This window comes from Sapajus apella, unplaced genomic scaffold (genome assembly GCF_009761245.1).
Source record: "Sapajus apella isolate SASKATOON/1434 unplaced genomic scaffold, GSC_monkey_1.0 scaffold53, whole genome shotgun sequence".
NCBI classification, from domain to species: Eukaryota; Metazoa; Chordata; class Mammalia; order Primates; family Cebidae; genus Sapajus; species Sapajus apella.
This window is the reverse complement of record NW_022436993.1, coordinates 14087046-14110241: the sequence shown is the minus strand read 5'-3', so window position 1 is coordinate 14110241 and position 23196 is coordinate 14087046. Positions and strand designations below refer to the sequence as shown.

The 23196-nt window shown below is 48.1% G+C and overlaps 1 protein-coding gene across 16 annotated transcripts in view; it reads right to left on the bottom strand.

Annotated features, from left to right (window-relative positions):
- The window catches only part of FRMD4A (FERM domain containing 4A), a 672294-nt gene that overhangs the window by 39535 nt on the left and 609563 nt on the right, over positions 1-23196 (bottom strand). For all 16 annotated transcript variants that reach the window (XM_032244155.1, XM_032244153.1, XM_032244154.1 and 13 more), the window contains 3 exons: positions 23111-23187; positions 17421-17559; positions 9728-9869 (listed from right to left, as the gene is read on the bottom strand). In XM_032244155.1, coding sequence (XP_032100046.1) covers positions 9728-9869; positions 17421-17559; positions 23111-23187 — 358 coding nt within the window. The remainder of the gene's footprint in view (positions 1-9727; positions 9870-17420; positions 17560-23110; positions 23188-23196) is intronic.

Sequence of the window (23196 nt, the reverse complement as noted above, 5' to 3'; positions counted from 1 at the left end):
AGCCACCGCGACCGGCTGGGTAATTTTTTTTTATTGCCTCTCTGAGGAGGTTAAGCCTGCCTCTAAATTATTGTCAGGAAAACAGAGCGTCAGGTCAGCTCTCCAGCAAAAAATCTTTCCTCCCAGTTATTGGAAGGAAAATATCTACTTGAATGATACTAGACTGAAGATAGAATCTGTTGTTTCTGGTGACCTTATGACCATGTTTCAATTCTAATCCAAAGGATTTTTACTGAACGAGGTCACTAATAATCTGACCAACAAGGAGGACAAAAAGAGATGACCCTAAAGAGACAGTTCCCAACCACGCAGAGAGAGATCGAGTGACTCACGCCAAGTCGGAAAGTCCTTTTTGGGGGTATTTGGAAATCTGTGGAGCGAACTTCCCAATGCTATGGACGTTGTTTGAGACCCTGGAGACTGTGCCTGTGTCACTGTGGGTTTCCCAGTTTCCAGCTGGGGAAGTCCAGACGCCGGCTGGGGGACAGCTGGGTGTGGAAGGGCGGATGTGGAGGGAACGCCAGCAGCACAAACAGCAGCTCTCCTCCCAGCCGGTGGATGCATGGAAGGACAACCTCATCCAGCCGCAAGCCAGAAATGCTCCAATTGTTCAAAAGACCCCCGGTGACTCAGCACCGGACATGAGTGCACGTTCTGCCCGGAGGACACTGTCAGGAGCCACGCATGGCTCATCTGTTTTAGACACAGAGGGAGTACTGATGACCAGACACTGACTTCAGAAGACAGAGAAGGGGTGCTTTCCTCTCTGGAAGGAGGGGAAATTTCGAGGCAAACAGTGCTCCAGAGAAGAAAGGAATCTGTTGTTCAAGAACTAGGGAAGGGAAATGACAATCTGTCTCTTTAGACCTTTAGGGGGGAAAAAAAAATGAAGAAGGCATATCCCCAGCAGATCAAGAAAAGCTGTAAGGAAAAGTTCTGGCAGATACCCCAGGAATAAATACAAGGAAAAGGTCAGAACTCTTCTTTATGATAAAAAGATATTTATTTCCTTGACAAATCCTCAGTGATGAATTCCTGACATAAAAGATGTCTCAGGAGACCTCGGGGAATAATACCACATTGCAGATCGCCGGATAAACGTGTCATCTCTGGGGACCATGGCAGAGAATTAAATGTGATTTTCGACATGAAAAATGCATGCTTGGAGAACTTTTCATCAGGCTTAGAAATTTTAGAAATAAAATAGTTCATTTCAGAGAGCACCGAAACTGAAGCTCTTTGAAAAGCAAGCACCTTTTGAGGGTGGCTGGGAGCCTCTGGAATAGCTTTGCTTTCTGGCTAAAGTCCATGGCTCACTGGCACTTTATGAACAGTGCAAATGTAATTTACCAGAGAGAGAGGGAAAGAGAAGAGAGAGAGAATAAAAACTGAACAGTCAATTTAAAAAATTATCAGCATCCAGTAAAATATCCAGTTGAAACTATGGTTTGTAAATGCTACAGTTTCCATTTCTCAGGCTGTGAAATGAGTCAGCTGACCTATCTCCTGGCTCTAAGCTTGTGAGGCTATTGCAATACCAACGTTTGCAGATTAACTGTGTATTTCAGTGATCCACGTTCTGTGCTCTCAGCAAAGGAGCACTGGAACAGAGGGCTGGCCCTAAATGGGAACAGAGAAATGCTCGTGGGACGTGAGAGTGATATCTCATTTTTAGTATTTAAAATTTCATCACAGTCCTACCCATTCGGGAGGCTGAGGCAGGAGGATCACTTAAGCCCAGGCGTTTGAGGCTGCTGTGAACTAGAATTGCGCCACTGCACTTAGGGGGACAGAGCGAGACCCTGTCTCAAAAAAAATTTCATCATTGGAAAGTCATTCATTTAGGTTACATGTTGTCATTCCATCCTGGTTCTCTTTAGTGGGCAAATATTCCTTTATTAGTAACACCTGAGAGCATAAATACAGCAGCATAAATGACTTGCTTTTTATTTCCCTCAAAATAAGAGCAGAAAGGGATAACTATTCTGTCTCCTTCTCAATTTTGACTCGTCAGTCCTGCTCAAACAAATCCAGAACCACTCATCCCCCAGAAAGAGATTTCCCAGCTCTCCCAGGGCACACGGTCCAGCATAAACAAACCCGGGCACAATCTGACTTTGGCTGTGCCCTGCGGCAGAGCAGAAGCTATGACCAAAATTAAGGCCCCTGGAATCCTGTCCATTGTTAGACCTACAAGGAGAGGCCACAGGCCATTGGTGATAGAGAACTTTAAAAGGCCAGTCAGAGAGAGAGAGATAGGGAGGAGAGGGAGGAAGGAAAAAGACAAGGATGAAGACAAAACCGAAAAAGTCCTAGGATTTATGGCAGCGCAAGACACTGAATTTTGAGCTGAATACAGCTGCGATCATAACACTGGCAGAGCCTATCAGCGCCCCCTCTGTTTGGAGAGATGTCAGATAGCTGGCACCCTCATTGTTACATTAGTTATTAATAAACTCCTTCACAATGGGAGGAAGTGCTAGCATTCAGAGAATGGGAGTGTGTCAACAGCCGAGGACTGAATGCAGACAGATCCCAGGGAATGCCGGTCCCACCTTGAGCACAACCTGTTTTCTCCCAGAACGGAAAGTGTCAGAGCCAGGGTACAACGAAAGACTACAGGTTTTGTTTCATTTTTAAATTTCTAAACCCAAGATCCATTACCAGATTCTTCAGAATCTTGCTGATCACACAACAGATGACTCAATGGCCACCTCGTTAATCACACAGCCAAATTCCCATTTGAAAACACAACATATCCCTTGGTTTTGTAGGAGGGGGTAGTTCATGGCCCTAGACTTCCAGTCAAGAAGCCAAGAGTGGTCTCATCGTTCCATGGAAGAAAGGTTGTAGTCCCATTTTTTTGTTTGGGTGGTTAAGGCAACAAGCCACACATCCCTGCAGAACATTGAGTATTTCCTAAAAGGGTTTGTGCTATTTTCTTTAAAAAGGCTGAGAACAAAAATTAACTCTCCCAGCTCCCACTGAAATCTGAGCTGTTCTCTGATGGCTGGGACGGGCGTGGTGGCTCATGCCTGTAATCCCAGCACTTTGGGAGGCTGAGGCAGGCAGCTCACTTGAGCTGAAGAGTCTGAGATCATCCTGGCCAACATGGTGAAGCCCCATCTCTACTAAAAATACAAAAATTAGCCAAATGTGGTGGCGTGCACCTGTAGTCCCAGCTCCTTGGGAGGCAGAGGCAGGAGAATTGCTTGAATCCGGGAGGCAGAGGTTGCAGTGAGCCGAGATTGTGCCACTGCACTCCAGCCTGGGGGACAGAGAGATACTCTGTCTCAAAAAATGAATGAATGAATGAGCGAATGAACTGGTCTCTAATGGGAAATCCCCAAAACAATGCTTAGAACAACTCTCAGGCTCCTTCCCACTTTCAGACAAGCTAGGAAGGGGCCGTGTGTCTTCACCTACAATGATACACAGTTACTGCTGCTTTTGTTGTGATTCCCTTTTTTCTCCCCTCCAACCTTTTCTGGAATTTCAAGCAATATGAGACAGGAAGGGAGGAATAAACCCATTGAAGTTCCCACAAAATGGATTTTGGGTTCTTCTTTTTTAAAAAAAAAAATCTCTGAACATGTCTGAATCAGATGGCTTGAATTCATAGTTGTCCTCTTAAATTGTCCCTGAGCCTTCTGAAAATGTGTTATCTGAAGACGTAGGAGCCATAGCAACAGAGAGATGCAGCTACAAATGTGGACGCAATCACCATCTCATGGGGAAGTGAATCCAGCACGCCTGCCTGCCCCCCTCCAGCGGTCAATAAACAGAGACACTGAGTCCTGTGCAAATGGATTCAGGATATGGCTGCCCGACCTTCCTCCCATCTAAATGCCACTCAGCACTGCACCAGGAGGTGAGAATGTCATTCCTTTCCTTCCAACACAAGCTCATAGCTTTGACTCAGATGGTTCACCGCCTCTAAGGGCCTCCGCTTACATCCAGTGTGCAGGGTTTCACAGGGGACAGCTCACTGCTCTATGTGTCACTGCTGTGGGATTCAGGGTCCCCGTCTCAAGCTTTAATTAATCACTTCAGCTATGCTGAAATCATCTGCTGCTGAGTTATTGCAGTGTGATCAGCAGGACTGTGAAGAATCTGGTGATGGATCTGGGGTTTAAAAATTAAAAATGAAACAAGATCTGCAGTCAACTATGTTGACTTTTTCCATTTGAAATGCTGAACCGTGGCTCAGAGGTTTGGTAGACATGGATATCAGCTTCTTACTATTTATTTACTTATTAGACAGACTCTCACTCTGCCTCCAAGGCTGGAGTGCAGTGGTGCAATTTCAGCTCACTGCAACCTCTGCCTCCTGGCCCAAGCAACTCTCCTGCCTCAGTCTCCCAAGTATCTGGGATTAGAGGCGTGTAATTACATGCGGGGCTAATTTTTGTATGTTTGGTAGAGAGGGGGTTTGGCCATGTTGGCCAGGCTGGTCTCGAACTCCTGCCCGCCTTGGCCTCCCAAAGTGCTGGGATTATGGGCCTGAGTCATTGCACCTGGCCTGGTTTCTTTCATACATACCAATGACATTCTTCACTTCTTTAGCATAAGAGGCCTCAGATATCAAGTACTAGGCTTCAGTAATTTTAAAGGTAATTAAGTGTCCCTAAATAGGCAAATTACCTTCAAAGTTACTAATAGCTTAGAAAAATTTTATGACTTTTTTTTTGGCATCATAAGCAGTATACAAACTCTTTGCAGAGACAGGCTATAAGTTTTTAAAGTGCTGTGCATAGGGCTGGGCGCGGTGGCTCATGCCTGTAATCCCAGCACTTTGGGAGGCCCAGGTGGGCGGATTACCTGAGCTTGAGAGTTCAGGACCAGCCTGACCAACATGGAGACACCCCATCTCTACTAAAAATACAAAAAATTAGCTGGGAGTGGTGGCGTATGCCTGTAATCCTAGCTACTCAGGAGGCTGAGGCAGGAGAATTGCTTGAACCTGGAGGCAGAGGTTGCAATAAGCCAAGATTGTGCCATTACACTCCAGCCTGGGCAACAAGAGTGAAATTCTGTCCAAAAAAAAAATGCTGTGTACAGTACCTGGCAGAGCTGGGAGCTAGCAGAAACGTTTATACCACGGAAATCTTACAGGGTTGTGACGCTGCTCAGATACACCATGATTTGGGTATAGATGACGGTCGGAGAACAAATGAAAGATGACAAAGGTGGACACTACTGCAGGAGGGGACTGACGTGACACAACCTTCAAAGGTCTCATACCAGTGTGACAAAGGCTTACAATAGAATTTGGGAAAAAATACTGGTGGCAGATCCTATGAGAGTTCTCAGCAAGGCCCAAGGTATCATAAACTCTAGGAACATAGAAGATTAGAAGGCTCTCTCTCTTTTTTTTTTTTTTTTTGAGACAGGGTCTTACTCTGTCACACAGGCTGTAGTACAGTGATGCCATCACAGCTCACTACAGCCTTGAACTCCTGGGCTCAAGTGATCCGCCAGCCTCACCATCCAAGTAGCAGGAAATATGAGCATGCACTACCAGGTCCAGCTATATTAAAAAGAAGATTCTTTTGGCACGCATGGGGTCTTGCTATGTTGCCCAGGCTGATCTGGAACTCGTGGCCTAAAGTGATCCTTCCTCCTCTGCCTCCCAAATAGGTGTGAGCCACTGTGCTAAGCTGAAGATTCTTAAAGCTCAGCACACGCAGGAGTTTTACTAGTATTCTTCACAGTTTAGTTTCAGTAACTATGCATTGAACACCCATTGGCTGTTGGGCACTGGGCCAGTGTTAGAAAATTCTCAAATGGTGACTAGTTTCTCAAAATGCTTTTAAGAAACATTTATTAGATACCATCTACCAAGGAGGTGAAAGAGAGAAAACAGTTGACCAAATTGGGTAAGTTGGATACTAGGTTACGTGCATCACCTTTTCTGAATGAACATCAGAAAACAAAATGCCACCAGTGTAATAGGAAGAGAGTTAACAATCAGTGCTGTCCTGGAGTTGCAAGCAGCGGGGCTTGTCCTCTTTGCCAGAACACATTCTTGGCAAGAGGGCAGAAAGGCCGGAAGAAAGGGGTGGAGGTAAGCCAGCCGCCTAGATCTTCAGGCCAAGGCTAGACTTCCCCATTGCAAGGGATGTGAAAGCAACCCCTTCCAGAAGGCGCTGCCAATGCTTTCATCAGGGGAAACCTTTATCCTCCTGGTGCAAGGAAAGACTGGCAGCCGTGAGCCATCCCTGCAGGAGGGAGAACAAGACTAAGGGATGCTAGAAATTCCCTTTGTTCCCTGATGGAATGTTTCCTGTTTGCAGCATGTCCCTCCATAGTCTTGGCGCTCCTAAGTCACAGGAGGTGGGTGTGGGGCACCCCAAGGAGCCTCCACCCTGGCATTAAAGGATGTTTTGCAGGCTCAAACTTGCAGGGCTGGGAGGAGTCGACCTGCTCTCTGGTTGAGTCATGGGGCTTTCTCACTAGGGTTTCTTCTTGCTCAGCTGTGCAGCAGCAGAGAGGGCTGAGGGCACTGAAATGGATAATGGGAACCACTCTGCAAGTGGCCCCAGCTGCTCCTGCTAACGCCTCATCACCTTAGCCTGGGGCCCCAGCGCTGAATGATTAAGCATTTGAAAATCACTTTAATGTCTTGGCATACCGATGCTTATATGTTAGGTGTATGGGTGGATTAAGCAGGAAGGTTTTCTTAGGATTTATCTTCTAGCCCACCAGATTGATTAGCAATGTCCAGCCTTCGGGCAGTCATAGAGATGTGCTGGCTTCTAGTCTTAAAGATGCTTGGATTTCATCTCTCTCTCTCTCTCTCTCTCTCTCTCTCTCTCTCTGTGTGTGTGTGTGTGTGTGTGTGTGTTTTTCAGAGTCTTGCTCTGTTGCCCAGGCTGGAGTGCAGTGGTATTATCTCAGTTCACTGCAACCTCTGCCTCTGGAGTTCAAGTATTCTCCTGCCTCAGCCCTGAAAATAACTGGGGATACAAGTGTGCACCACCACGCCCGGCTAAGTTGTGTATTTTTAGTAGAGATGGGGTTTCACCATGTTGGCCAGGATGGTCTCAAACTTCTGGCCTCAAGCGATCCACCCGCTTCAGTCTCCCCAAGTGTTGAAATTACAGGCATGAGCCACCGCGCCCAGCCAGGTTTCATTTCTGATGGGTGCGTGATATCAATTTCATCTCAGGAGGTTTGGGGGTCCTGTTTACAGCTTCATCTATAGCTGCTATTAAGGTAAACTGTGGCCTTGGTGCCCCCGGAGTCTGCCAGATACTAGGGGCCCATGCAGATGGACCAGCACATAGGCTTAAAAGTGGGCATACCTGGGTGCCAGGATCCTGAACTCACCCACCTCAAGCTTTTGTCTCTTCCACAACAAGAGAGTCTTTCTAAGTAAAGTGCCTAGACCGGCAGCATCAGCCTCACTTGGAAACTTGCTAGAGGTATAAATTCTCAGTCTCTCCTCAGACCTACAGAATCAGGAACTCTTGAGAGGTGTTTTGACAAGCCCTACAAGCAGTTCTGATGTACACCAACATTTGAGAAGCACGGAGCTTGAAGAATCCAAGCTGAAGCCAGCTGGATTCCCTATGCTAAAGGGGAAGGTGGGCTCATAGCCTCTAATCTGACGCTGGGTTTTCACAGGGTTAGGGAAAAACAAGAGTAGGCTGTGTTTAAAACAAACAAGGTGTTGGCTCCATCTGCTCTGGGTCATTCAGCAGGAGACTGGGAGTGGCTGTAATTCGAGGTAGGGGTCTTTGGCTTTGAATTTCATTCTCTGATTCTAGAAGACAACACTCTCTGCAGTCTTCATTGCAAACTCCCAAGCCTCAAAAATGATGAGCATTGAGCCCATTTTTTGGATGAAACATTTTTGAAGGACCCAAACAGGGTGGGGTCGACAGTGGCCCCCAGGTGATGTGGCCGAGGCAGATCTAGGTTTATGGGACCTGAAGCTTATATAATTTTAGTGGGCTTTTTTGTTTTGTTTTGAGACAGAGTCTTGCTCTGTCGCCCAAGCTGGAGTGCAGTGGCACGATCTCAGCTTGCAACCTCTGCCTCTGGGGTTCAAGTGATTCTCCTGCCTCAGCCTCCCGAGTAGCAGGATTACAGGTGTGCACCATTACACTCGGCTGCTTTTTGCGTTTTTAGTAGAGACGGGGTTTCATTATGTTAGCCAGGGTGGTCTCGAACTCCTGACCTCAGGTGATCCGCCCACTTCAGCCTCCCAAAGTGCTGGGATTATAGGCTTGAGCCACCACCCGCCCTTTAGCAGTTCTATTTAAGAAAAATAATACAAAATATATTATGTTCATAGATTTTGCAGAAACACATGACCGTGTGAATGCATGGCTAAGGTCCCCTGAGGGCCATGGCCTGTCCAAGGAGGGGTGCTGACCTTAATGCTCCATTGACCCCAACAGTAACCTCGCCTCTCAGTCCAGGAAGGATGTCTGTCCTCTCCCTGGTCCTTTAAACTTTTTTCCTGGCTCTGATTGGATCACGCCAGCCAGAAGCTAAGGAGACCATTTTTAGCTCCTCTTCCTCTCCTGTCTTTTCCTTTTTAATTTGTTGTTGTTTGCAGCCACTATATACAGTAATATAAATTATCGGGGAAGACTTCTTGCTTTCTTTGCATGGCTCAGAGACAGCTGCATGGCTCCTACAGCGATCAGGGTTTTCCTCATGTTGTACTTTTCTTTTTGTTTTGTTTCTTGAGACAGGGACTCGCTCTGCCACCCAGGCTAGAAGCAGTGGTGCAGTCACTGCTCACTGCAGCCTCAATCTCCAGGGCTCAGCAATCCTCCCTACTCAGCCTCCCAAGTAACTGGGACTACAGGTGCTGTGCCACCACACCTGGATAATTTTATTTATTTTTTTTTTTGTACAGACAGTGTCTCACTATGTTGCCCAGGCTGATCTTGAATTCCTTGGCCTCAAGGGATTCTCCAGCCTCAGCCTCCTGCAGTGCTGGGATGACAGGTGTAAGCCATCGCGCCCGGCCACAGAGCACTCTTCTAACCTTTTCAGATCGTGGCTGCCTCCGTCCCTCCCTGCTTCCTTCTAACCCACTCCTCCTCTTGCCATTTCAGTGAATGGCACCGCCATTTTTTGGTCAGCCAGATCTAAGACCTTGGAACTCCTCTGTCCCTCCCAACATCAAAAGACAAAATGACTTGGCCAAGGGTGGCCGAAATGAACGGCGGAACCAGATCTCTGACTTGCAATTTCAAAAGGCATTGATGGAGAACCCACATGCTGTGATGGCCGGTCTGCCCTTTCCTACACAATAGAGCGTATTCTGCATTTTTAAAAGCCTGGAGAAATCACCTGGGAGTAGAATGCAGCATCTCCTGGCACCAGACCCTGAAATTCACAACACACGAGTGGGCACATGAGCGGATCCCACTCTCCATCCTTGGACCTGACATTCCCCAGTCTGCCACTGGCATTCTGAAAGGCTCTGGGGGGTACCTGAAGAGACTGAGGTGTGACCAGCAGGCCTTCCTGCACTGAATGGTTCAACCGATCCTTTTTTTCCCCCTTCCACTGTTTGACCCTATGGAGCCGTTTTCTCAGATTCACGTTTTCTCAGGATCCCAACCTTGGCCTGGAAACCACATCTAGCTCTAGAGCAGCCTGCCCAGCAGTGTCCCCTGCTGCAGCTGTCCCTGCCTTCCTGGGTCCCCTCTGGGGTCCCAGCCATGCTCAGGGGGCACCCCTCCAGCTGGCCCCTGCCTACCTGAGGACAGCAAGCTGCCACTGCTGCCACTGATGATCTTCCCCTTGCTGCCCATGTTGGCCAGCTTGGAAGTCTTCAGCGTCCCCGTCTCGGTCAGGTCGATGGCGATCTCACTCAGACTGCGTGCCGCATGGATTTTGGACTGGAAGGGAAAGAGCAGCAGGTCAAAGATGGGACTCTCACCCCACGGAGGAGATAGTCATACCTTGCCCGCCCCTGCTTACCGTTTTGACATTCCACAAAGGGACTCATCTCCCTGACTGACATGCCTAATCATTAATCACCAAAACTCTCTGCAAAGGACAGAGGCAGCGCAAGAGCTGCACCAAGCGGGGGACATTATACGCCTCGGATTCTGTAGGCTGCACTGTGTTGTGCTTAAGAGAATGTCCTGATGGAGGCAAAGTGACTTCATCTCACTGAGCCTCATTATTCCCAGCCACAAAACAGGGTAGATGCCACTTGCCACCCAGGGGTTGGTTCTGGTCAAAGCAAAGTGTGGGAAGGGTATTCCTCCCTTCTCCCTCCTTGTCTGCCTGGCACACAGCTCTCAATACACATTGTGATTATAATTATTTGGTGCTTAAATGAGGAAAAAATGATTTTCAGCGTTCTGAATGACATATGAGATTTAAACCTCTTAAAGGGTTAGCCATGTGGTCATGGAAAGTTTAGTTGATGGAGAAGTGACAGTGGTTCTCCAGCTTGGGCAACACAGCAAAATCCCTTCTCTATAAAATATTAAAAAATTAGCCAGGTGTGGTGGTGCATGCCTGTAGTCCCAACTATTTGGGAGGCTGACACAGGAGGATTGCTTGAGTCCAGGAGTTGGAGGCTACAGTGAGCTGTGCAATGCCTCGAAGCTGGCCAACAGGGGCAGCAATGGTTGCACCATTGTACCCCAACCGGGGCAACAGAGTGAGACCCTGTCTCTTTCCAAAAAAAAAAAAAAAAAAAAAAAAAAAGAAGAAGAAAAAAATGACAGGGACAGCTCTCTAGACCTGCAATCACAGGGTGCATGATTGTGGAAAAACTGCTCATTTGGGTTCTGGGGTCCCACTAACTAGCGTTTGACATGGTGCTTTGCTTGTGTTCTGACATCTAAGTGCATGTGCCCAAGTCTTCCTATTATCGTTGAAAGGCCACTTACTTCAGTCCATGGTGATTGGTTCTATTTGGTTAACAGTCACAGCAGGTGAGACTAATTAGAAAACAGGTCTGTGTTCACATTTACATTGCAAAAAGCAATGGGTTAATTTTTAATTTTTTTTTTTTGAGACAGAGTCTCACTTTGTCACCCAGGCTGGAGTGCGGTGGCCCAATCTCAGCTCACTGCAACCTCTGCCTCCAGGATTCAAGCGATTCTCCCGCCTTAGACTCCCTAGTAGTTGGGACTACAAGTGCCCGCCACCACACCACGCCCAGCTAATTTCTGTGTTCTTAGTAGAGATGGGGTTTTGCCACGTTGGCCAGGCTAGTCTCGAACGCCTGACCTCAAGTGATCCTCCCGCCACAGCCTCCCAAAGTGCTGGGATTATAGGCCACACACACCCAGCCAAAGCAGTGGCTTTTCTGGGGATATCTGCTTCCGCTTCCTTCTCTGGTAGTGACAATGTTTTTGCATTTCCCACACGTGTGTCCAATGTCTGCTTGTCTGCTTGTTTCCTTCTTCAATCAACTTTCTGTGAGTGTGCTTAAGGCAACAGGCTTTGCCTGTATGCGGAACTTTGTGAAAACAACTAGAAACAGTGGGATGCCCCGCACACTTGCTCATCTGTCCTTTCTGCGGCACACACGTGGGCGGAACTGGGCAAGGTTCACTGTTGAGGCTTCACGCCTGGCCTGTGGAATGCCATGTCTTCTCCATACATGGGAGAAAGCAGGCGTGGGGGCACTGGCGAAGGCCGTGCAGGGCTGTGGACCCACCGCTCCTGGATGTCCTCCGTACGGGCTTCCTTCCATGCCCAGGGGCCCTCATCTGTCCAGCCAGGACTCTCTGGATGCCTGCAGCTCTGCCCTTCCTCTGCCCTCAATGTCGCTGTCAGTACTGGCAAGGACAACTTCCGACCTCATGTTAACACGACGGAAATCTGCGGGCCGGAGGAAGTGCTGAGACGTGGCGCTCGTTTTGTTCACCTGGTGTGAACCGTCTTCCTCCTCCTCCTCCTGTCTACCCCATGGACCTTGCCTCGACTTATGCCTCTTTCCTAACCTCAACTTTCTTCCTTGCATTCAGACCCAAGTCGACTTCCTCAGGGGAGTTTCCTTGTTCATAAAACAATCCTGGCTGCCAGGCCCTCGAAGGATTTCGGCTTGCCGCAGAAGGAAGGAAAACGGCCTTTTATGTCATTTTGACACAGCATATCAATTGCACCCATCTGGTTGAGTTTTACCCTCTTAGCAAGCATGGTACGTACAATCCATGACTTCCTTTCTTTCTGCACTGCTCTGTTACAGAGACCCATGTTTTAATAAAAAGTAGCCCACTCCCAAACGGTGATGTACTGTTACTAACAGTAACTTATGAAGGCCTAGACCAATTCAACGCGGGGTGAAGGGTCTGGCCTCTGAAGTCAGAATGACCTGAATTAGAGGCCGTGTTTGATAGCTCAAGCCTGTCATCCCAGCACTTTGGGAGGCTGAGATGGGTAGATCCCTTGTGGCCAGGAGTTTGAGAACATCCTGGCCAACATGGCAAAACCTTGTCTCTATTAAAAATACAAAAATTAGCTGCGCATGGTGGCATGCACCTGTAGTCCCACAGTCCCAGTCCCAGCTACTTGGGAGGCTGAGGCAGGAAAATCACTTGAAACAGGAGGGGGAAGGGGGGCGGGGGGCAGAGGTTGCAGAGAGCAAAGATCACGCCACTGTGTGATCTCATTCTTGCCTTAGTGCGAGAGTGAGACTGTCTCAAAACACACAAACAAACAAAAAGCAAAAAACAAAACCCCTGAATGAGAACCCTGACTTTCCAGGGAATCACTATTGGACTTTGACCCTTCACTTTCCTGATCCTCAGATACCTGTTTGTAAAATGGAGGTCTTAAAACCCACATCCCAGAGTTATGGTAACAATAAATAAAACAAACTCAACCTTCATTTAAACAAAAAGGAAAAAGACACCAAGATGAGAAGAAAATAATAAAGTCGATGATATTTGTAAAGGGCATTGCAGCAAGAATGGGATCTGCATTAGAGCCGGGCTGTAGTTTGCTTAGATTGATGGCCCAACCAGATATTTTGGGGACCTCACTAATCACATGAAAAACTTGTCCCTGTGCCATAACAAGACTCTTGCCACACATCAACCTTAAAACAAAAATATGGACAAAAGGCATCCTTCCTAAAGGGGACTAGATGCCTGGAAGCTTTAGAAAGCTACCAGATTTTTCTTTTTTTTTTTTTAAACAGAGTTTTGCTCTGTTGCCCAGGCTGGTGGAGCGCGGTGGCCCGATCTCAGCTCACTGCAACCTCCGCCTACCTGGTTCCAGCAATTCTCCTGCCTTGCCCTCCTGAGCAGCTGGGACTATAGGCATGGACCACCATGCCTAGCTAATTTTTGTGTTTTTAGTAGAGACGGGGTTTCACCACATTAGCCAGGCTGGTGTCGAACCCCTGCCCACCTTGGCCTCCTGAATTGCTGAGGTTAAGGGTGTGAGCCACCGTGCCCTACCCAGATTCTTTCTAGAATGGAAATATCACAGTGACCTAACAGACTCAGTGGAGAGTGGACTGGGAGGACGTGGGCACTGACAGGGAGAGTCTCTCTTTGCAAAGTCCCCAGACTCCGGAACGTTTTGCTCTGCAAGTCTGTCCCAACACACCTGACTCAGTCTTCTCACTGATATTCATGGAGCAAGGCTTCAATGTCCTTGTCCCCCTTTTACTCTGCCTTTGACCCTAGATAGAATGGAGAACTGCATCCGGGAGAAAAAAAAAAAAAAAAAAACCATTAGGAAGAAGGAAAGACGTTTGGATTGGGGGCCAATTCAAGAAGCTCCCACTCCGAGTTCCGAGGGAAAGTGTCTAATGTTTACTCTAAACATTTTGAGCTTTCAAATATTTTCCTGCAAAGTCTCTAAGACATTCCTTGGCTCTGTGCTTCAGAGGCTGCTGGGATCTAGCAGACATTTGCGATCTCTGGGTCAGCATGTAAGTTACCAGCAGTAATCGCTGCCTGTGCGGCTTCTCATTCTGAAGGAGCTACAAATAACCAACCAGCACAGCCCCCCTCCGCCCTGTCTTAGACGGTACAATGGTTTCTTGATGTATATGCGTGGAGTGCTGATGGAGGGAGGGAAGGGGGGAGAGAGAGAGTGACGACAGAGAGGAAGGAGGAGAGATTTCCTTAAATGATCTGCACAGCCCCCCGAAAAGAAAATAACCAAGTGTCAAGAAAGCACCTGAACCCTCACAGCTCCCCACCCTCACTGACTCAAACCACTAGACCGCACTTGTCTCTCTGTGGTTGAGAAAACATCACTTGGGAGGCCTGGGCTTTGCTGAAGCTCTTCAGAGAAAGGAATGGTTGGCACGTCCCAGTACAGTGTGAGCAGTGGCCAGGATGCCAGCCAGAACTGGCTGCCCAGAAATATTATGTAGCTCTCTGTCCCAGCCTCATCAGCCATCACTCACCCAGAGGCTGTGCTGCCCATCAGAGATGAATCACATTGCTATTCTATAAAGAACATTCCGGAAACAAAAAGGTGTTGTAATGTAATTCCCAAAGGGAATGTCCTCATTTCTGATTTCATTTGGGGGCCTTTTAGAGAATTTAAACTTCATGCAAGTGTCGGCCAGGGACAGTACGCTAGATTAACAATGACGTTCATAAAAGATGGCATGTATTTCCTCAAGCAATTTCACAAACGTGGTGCCATTTGACCAATCAATAATTGAGGTCAGGAATTTTATTTGCTGCTAATTGGGGAAAGTAAAGCACCAATGATGAAACGCCCACCCAGGGTCCCAGAGCTGGAAAACAGAGGCCTCCAACTCCCACGTGGCGGGTGGCGATCCTCACCTGTCACTGCAGGCTGGGGAACTGGTTCCTATGAAAAGCATGGGGGCTTTATGGCATCTGTGGGTATACCAGGCTCCCTGGGAAAGATTCTCCCCCTCTTCTTCCTGGGAGTATGGGCATTTTCTTCAGTCCCCCAGGGTTACTTTTACAAAAGGGACAGCTGAAACTTTCCTAATGCTATGGGCATTTGGTTTTGTCTCCTAAAAGGCACGTGTTACTAAGTGATCTACAATTTTTTTTTTTTTTTTGAGATGGAGTCTCTGTCAACCAGGCTGGAGTGCAGTGGTACGATCTCAGCTCACTGCAACTTCTGCTTCCCCGGGTCAAGCAATTCTTCTGCCTCAGCCTCCCCAGTAGGTGAGATTCCAGGTGCCTGTCACAATACCTGGCTTTTTTTTTTTTTTGTATTTTTAGTAGAGATGGGGTTTCCCATGTTGGCCAGGCTAGTCTCGAACTCCTGACCTCAAGTGATCTGCCCACCTCGGCCTGCCAAAGTACTGGGGTTATAGGTGTGAGCCATGGCACCTGGCCAATAATTTCTTTTTGAGATGTACTTGCTGTGTCAGTGAGGTGACCTATTAGCCTGTTGAATAACAAGCCTTTCCAACTGCAGAATGAGACCATCTTCCAGGGTTGGGTGGGAAAGCCCTAAGAACAAGCTTCTTGAGATGCCCAAGAAACCACCTATGCAAAAAACCAGCACAGAGAGAAGCTCGACCAGCCAATGCTGTGCTATCCTCAGGCAAAATACACATTTTCTCTTTCCACACTGTGGTACAGTGTGTGTGGGGTCTGCCCTCAAGAGGAACTGGCAGTGGGGTTCAGGAGCATTGCCCAATCCTCTACCCTCACCATCTGTCACCCAACAAAAGAGGATGAAATCAGTGTTCGCAGGTGTTGACCTGCATTGGCTGCCCCTGGAGAGCAAAACCCTGACACCCACCAACCGTGTCAATATCCAGCATGAGTCAAAACACTTTGGCCCCGTTTCTTTTGATCTAATCGAGCTTCAAATTCCTGTGCTAGGATCCATCATTGCCAGGATAGCTGAGGAGAATACTCTCATTCTTCCCAACAATAGAAGTCCTCCGTCCTGCACTCATTCATCCCAGAAAATGACCAAAACAGGGTTCAGAAAGAAGTCGATGAAAAAATATTTTCCGAAGGAGAAAATGATAGCTACAGGGGACAGACCTCGATTTAATACTGAAGTATAGAGGGATTGTTTCATTTCTTCCTGTCCTCTTTTCTTCTTTTTTTTTTTTTTAGTAGAGACAGGGGTCTCACTATGTTGCCCAGGCTGGTCTTGAACTTCTGAGCTCAAGTGATCCTCCTGCCTTGGCCTCCCCAGGTGCTGGGACTACAGATGTGAGCCACTGTGCCCTGCCCCTGTACTGTTTTCTTACTATCTCTCTCTCATCACCTCCTCCTTGACCCCAACTCACTCCCTCTCCTCTTCCCCAGGGAAAGAGAAACCCCTTCAAATACGGAAAAGATGGCAAAAGAGAAAGAACCTCTATAGAGGGCACCGATTCAAGTGACTCTTGTGCCCAATAAGCATGGCATCGTGCCACCTTCTCCCAAGAACTCCCACAAGGGAGGATTTACCTCCGGAAGTGCTGGAAACCAGTAGCGCAGGCGCCCAGCGGGATCTCCATCTGTATTCCCGCACCCCAAGCCCGCAGGATCTTGAGAGAAGCTGCAGGGCCACCTTGGCAGGGCTCTTCCCCAGGGAGAATTAATGGGCGTGGCTTGTGGGGGACTGACAGGGGAGTCTGGGGAGACAGGGCTGGAGGAAGAGGGGGAGAGTGTTGATATAAGCCCTGTGTGAACCAAGGAGACGTCATCCTCTCACCCACCAGAAAGCGCAGCTGCGTGCCCAGAGTCGGGGGTGGTGACATCTCCCTGGAAGAGGGCTGTTTACCAAGGCCCCAGGCTCCAGGTCTACCTGAGGGAAACAGGGCGGCTGCTTTTGCCCTTTTTTTTTTTTTTTTTTTTTTTTACTTTTCCAGTTTTGCATTTTTTAAAAAAATGGATTTGGCAGTTGGAACCGCCTGAGGGATTTCACAGCAATTACCCTAAACAGTTAGGTGGTGTCTACTCATTGAGAACGATTACTTTTTTTTTTCAAAAGGAAGATAACATGCCACTGTTGAAACATCAGAAAGGGCTTGCCTTTATGCTGCTAGCGGCGGTCTCCCAAGGACCAGAAGCACAGTGGGAATTCCTCAAAAGGGGCCTACCCGGCCGAGACTTGCTTTTTGAGAAGTACTTGTGTCAGTGAGTTGACCTGTTAGCCTTTGAATAACAAGGCTTTCCAACTGCAGAGGGAGACCATCTTCCAGGGTGGGGTGGGAAAGCCGTAAGAACAAGCTTCTTGAGATGCCCAAGAGACCCCCAAGCCCAGTCAGCAGCTTGTGCGGCTCTGATGGTAGGCTGGAGCCCCCTGGACCAAGTTTGATGGAATGTTCCCTCTTGAAGAGCTAGTCTCATTCCTCCCACCTATAGCCCTGAGAGGCAAGTCTGTACCTGTGCAAGGTATGGACGAGGGCAAGGGACATGGCACCTCCCCCACCCATCCAATTCTCATTCCTAAATGAGAGAGGCTGACAATGGCCTCAGGCTGCTCTGAAGCTGGCTGAGGGCTTGGTGAGAGGTCTGGTCACTCACCTTACTCTGCTTTCTGTCCAAATAGAACTGGTGTTGGCTTATGGCCATAGCCCAGATGGACTTGATCAATGCCGGACATGCATACCATGTGTGCACCGCGATGCCGCTGTGCCCAAACGTCCTCCTTGTCACTGAAGCCCTGGGGAAGCAAAAATCACAAGGTTCAACTGTGTTTCTGTTGAGAGAAACCATTTCTTAGTCAACAGCTTCTGTGCAGAACCCACTGGGTCCTGGAAGCCCTGGCATAAAGGCGACAGATGAGCGCTTACACACACCTAAACATACACACACACACTCACGTGTGCACACACATTCGGAGACACTGGCTGGCAAAGGCCACCTTCTGATTTTCTGACCCCCTAGAGTTTGGAATTTGGCCAAGTCTTGGACTTGTCTGGGATAGGATGGGTCATTCTAGGTCACTGGATGGTCCTTTTCAATCTTGGACCTGGCACTGAGCCAAGACAAACTTCACAGACAAGAAAACCTTCAGTGATGCTCCCTATGAGACAGGAAATGTGTCTATGGCAGGGATGAGTACATTCTTTTCTAATCACCACAGGCTGCAGCATCCCAGGGAGTCGGGACTTCTTACATAGCTCTAAACCCAATGTTCCTTGAAGATCTGGTGATCAATTTCCCATCTATTCAGAGGGCAGGGAGGGTATAAAGAATCAGGAGAGGAAAGGCAGAGAGAAATCTGCCCAGCCCCAATTCCTTCAACCTCTGTATGTACATTGTTTTTTAAGACAGAGTCACGCTGTGACTCCAGCCCAGACTGGAGTGTGGTGGCACCGTCTAAACTCACTGCAGCCTCTGCCTCTCAGGTTCAAGTGATTCTCCTGCCTCAGTCTCCTAAGTAGCCACCACACCTGGCTAATTTTTTGTATTTTTTAGTAGAGAGGGGTTTCACCAGGCTGGTCTCGAACTCCTGACTTCAGGTGATCACCTGCCTCAGCCTCCCAAGATGCTGGGATTACAGGCATTAGCCACCATGCCTGGCCTTGTCTATATATTTTTAAACCTACATGGAGTAATTAGACTTTAAAAATGAAAATGGGAACTGCTTATCTCCATATAACTCACCACATTCATAGAGTTGGGGGAAAAAACCTTATATGGTCATGCTCTTAGTGAAGTATATTTTGTAGGATAGGCAGATTATTTTGCAAATGAAATCCGAGAATGTGTGTATTTGTGTGTGTGTGTGTGTGTGTGTGTGTGTGTGTGTCACAAGTTGATGGGAAGGTGAGATGGGATTTGGAGCATTTTACCTAGACATCAGAAACAAAATGTGTGTTCTCAGGATTAACACATCTAATCTGGAAGAAACCTGGGGTCATCAGGACTTGCAAACAGTAACTTTTTTTCCCAATGCTAATGGTCCCTTAAAGAAAAGTGAAAGCTGCCCATATCTTCTTACCTGGGGCGGGGGGGGGGGGGGGGGGGCGGCTAAAGATTTAAAGTGGAGTCTTCTTCACCATCACTTTTAAGGAGAAATTCAAATCTGGTGGTTAATGATACGGATTCTACAGGGGTTGTCTTTTCCCTTCAGTTCAAACAAAAGTGAAGGGAAAAAGAAAAAAAAAAAAGCCAGCTCGTGAAAGAGGGCACAGTTAAAATAATTGAGAAAAGGAGCCAGTGAGAAAGTGAGGGGGGATCCCTCCATGGTCTCTGGAAATTTAAAAGAAAACAGGATCTCTGCTCCCAGCTTGGCTTCCAAGCAGTTGCTGCTCTTGGAAATAAATGGTTTCCCCTGCCGCCAACAGAAAAGCCCAATTAGACAAGAAAATTATCTTGAAAGGCAGTGCAAGGCTTGGTACCTCCATTTTTCAGGAACTGGGAGGAAGAGGTAAGTGGCTGGTCAGGTCTGGGTAGTTCCCCGGAGCATCTAAATCAGATACTCAGAGTTCTTCTCCTGCTCTGTTATTAATTTATCTCCTCTCCTCATCTTTCCCTTCAAGCCATTCCTATTTTGCCCAAACCTTCAAAGTGGAATATTGGCCCAGCCTGGAGAACCTCAGGAATCAAGCTAAGTATTGAGTTAGGATCCCCAGCGGGAGAAAGGGCACTGTGTTTTCCAATGCCCTGCAGGCAACGGTGCAATCACACCTGTGCCCATCAGCTCAGGACGCAGCCTCTGCCCTGAATGATTCCCATCGACTACATCTTCATTAAATGATTGCATCTGGCGCTTCCCATCCCATTACTGCGGTTCTGACTCCTTTCCTGGCTTGGGGGAGGGGCTGAGCCCCGAAAACCATGCTACCATGAGGCCAATCCCATTCCTCTTCCCCCCCTCAAATAAGCAAAGCTGCAGGCAACAGGACAACACATTCCACTGAAAAAGCACAACGAGGTATATTTCAAAGTAACTGGAAGAGAGGACTCTCAGTGACACTGAAACATAAAAAGAGTAAACACTCAAGGCCGTGGATACCCCACAAACCCTGCCTTGATAATTCCATGTTCTATGCATGTAACACACACACACGCAGCCCATAAATACATGAAATATTAACAACCAGTACAAGAGAAAAAAGTCACCACTAGGATGTGAAAAGAGAACTGGGCGCAAGAAAGCCCTTACAGGTCACAGCTCTGGTTCCGTCACCGTGCTAAATAACTGACCTGAAGCCATTTCCTTTCCTCCTGTGTCTTTAAGGCTGAAGTCAACCTGGGTCCCCATCTCCGGGCTCCCTGGGCCTCCCCGTATCCCTGCCTGTCTGCAGGCTAATTCAGTGTACTCAGAGCGAGTTTACCTGAGAGGAGAGAGGAGAGACGGCTCCAGTCGTTCCTCTGGGCTCTTCCACCGCCGACTTTCCTCTAGCCAGACCCTCCCTCACTTCTTTATCCTAATTGAAGAGCCCCCACCTGAGATCTATATCCCCCTGAGGGCCCACCACATGGCTTTAATCCTAGTTACTCTTCCAGGTTCTGCCCAGACCTCTCCTTCCTGGTAAGCCTCTCCCTTCCTGACCAGCCATGCCTCTGGTGACCCTGTCATTCACCCTTCATGGCCCATGACATCTGGCCTTTCCGTACAGTAAAGAGGCGAAGTGCATGAGCTCCGGGCCAGACATGTTAGGTTCAAATCCTGCCTCTCCTTTCTATAGCTACTTGTCATCTAGGGTAGCTTCTTTTGTTTCTTGTGACATCCCTCAGTTCCTTCTTCTCAGCCGGGTTCCAGGCAGAGGCTCACACCTGTAATCCCAGCACTTTGAGAGGCCAAGATGGGAGCATCGTTTGAGCTCAGGAGTTCAAGACCAGCCTGGGCAACCCTGTGAGACCTAGTCTCTCCAAAAAAAAAAAAAAAAAAAAAAAAAGCTGGGTGTGGTGATGTGAGCCTGTAGTCCCAGCTACTTGGGAGGCTAAGGTGGGAGAACTGCTGGGAGGTGGAGGTTGCAGTGAGGTATGATTGCACTACTGCATTCCAGCAGGGTGACAGAATGAGATGTAGTCTCTAAAAAAAACCAAAAATAAGTTCCTTCTTCTGCCTGTCTTCTCAGCTACACTAGAAGATCTTTAAGGAAGAGGACCCTGCCTCCGACTTCCTTCCTTCTCTGCCACAGCTGACACAGCGCCCGAACATGACACAGAAACTTCTCAAGAAACATGACATTGATCACTGCTGTCTAGCAGGCATCAGGCCCACTGAATAGCCACATGTGAGGTCTGGATTCTTTCCTACATCCCTGGGCCTTGGGAAAGAGAATTTAGTAGTACTCACTGATAGGGTGACAGACACGGAAAGAACACAAACACACATGCGCAGATACATGCATGTGTGGTTAAAGGATTTGTCCAAGGTGCCTGGGAGTTCACTGAATTCCCAGCAGAGCACAGGCATGGAGGAGGGTCTGTTCCCTGCACTCAGCCCCTTAGATTACCCAGTCCCTCATTTTTATCCAATGGAGCATCCCCTTTCTGCATTTGACCCCTTGTGGCAAAGTTCATTTCACTTTTTTTTTTTGGGGGGGGGGAGACAGAGTCTTGCTCTATAGCTCAGGCTGGAGTGCAATGGAGTGATCTTGGCTCATTGCAACCTCCGCCTCCTGGGTTCTCCCGCCTCAGCCTCCCGAGTAGCTGGGATTACAGGTGCCCACCACTACGCCCGGCTAATTTTTGTATTTTTGGTAGAGAAGGGGTTTCACCATGTTATGCTGGTCTCAAACTCCTGACCTCAGGTGATCCACCTGCCTCCATCTCCCAAAGTGCTGGGATTACAGGCATGAGTCACCACACCCGGCCCACTCATTTTATACTTAAATTTCCCCTCCTCTTACACACCTAAGAACCTGGTCCGATTCAGTTCACCCGGAAAATGGATAGTGAGTTTCTTCTTGGATGGAATATTATTTTTGGAATCTCCCCACCCGCCCCCCTTGACCTGTGCAGATGAATCTGTGCTCCATGGAGTGGGCTTCTGACCCTGAGAAACATCAGATAAAATATTCTTCTGTTAAAGGCTACCATCTTCACCTGACTGCAGAGACGCAGAAACTGAGCTGCTCTCCACTATTCCTGTAGTAACTGTGCTGCTGAGATAAGCTTTTCCCCTATACAGGAGTGGCTGTTCGAGGCAGATTACCCTGGAGGGCAGGCATGGCTTCATTCCCGCTGGGTTATCACGGGCTGCAGAGCAGGGGCTATTGCACAGGTCCGAGCCCTCTCACTGGGCAGGGTAACTCCCAGTCTTCCTCCTGTCCAGAGCTCGTGGGGGGGCACCGCAGCTTGTTTTGAGCACTAGAAGCCATGTGTGAGCTGGAAATGGTGCCAAGTCCTCTTTCTAAGCCCCGGCTGGGGCGTCAACAGCACCTAAAATCCACTCTGGTCCCCTGTAGGGTCTGATCTTTTCTCCATCTCCGCGGGTCTACCTTCTTAAATGTTTTTGGACTTACGGAAAGTGATTTCTTAGTTGTCAGGCCTGGTTTTAGGGAATGACATTGCTGTTTTGGGGATGCCTACAACTTTAGGTCCAGAGGCAGACAAAGAGAGGAAAACAGTGGGTACCAGCTGCCCAGACCCCGGCCACTCCGGGCTCCCTGCATTCCAATCTGGGGCCCTACTGTCTCGAATCTGACTTAGAAAGCAGGGACTTTTTTACAACACTGGTGCTCTCTGGGGTACAATTTTGGGTGGAGGAAAAAATAATTGCATTTCTTTCACATCCACCCACAATACTAACACCCTAAAATTACAGCTCCTGGAATAAAACAATGGAACACAACCGCTTGTGACAGAGTCATTTTTGCATTGACTGTCCTGCCTGAAACACTTTTAGAAGCTCTGAGGAGGGATTCCTCAGACTCTTCTGTAGCAAAGATTTCCTATGCGGACTTACTGGTGTGTGTAACAAAGTGCCATAAAGCTTCCCTCCAGTGCCCCGGCAGGTAAGACAAACACACACAGACACACACACTCATATAAGCCAGAGACACATATGGCCAGATGAGATGGTCAGGGAATTGCTACTTACACACACACACACGTGCAAACCCAGTGCATTTATCAACATATGTAATCCAAAAGAAAGCCTCACTGATTTGAACTCCATTCCCCGGGAACACCCACCCTCTGTCCCTGCTCCAAACTGACCGTGAACCACTACAGTCCCCAAATCATAAGATAAATAACATGCCCGGCCAAGAGCCACGCCGTCCCGTAAGAAAAGGACTTTTCAAGCTTACCTGCGTGGGTCATGAACTTCCACGGAAAACTTCTTTTCTCTGAAATACAGGTTTTCCAACTGTCTCCATTGGAATATCTGGACAGA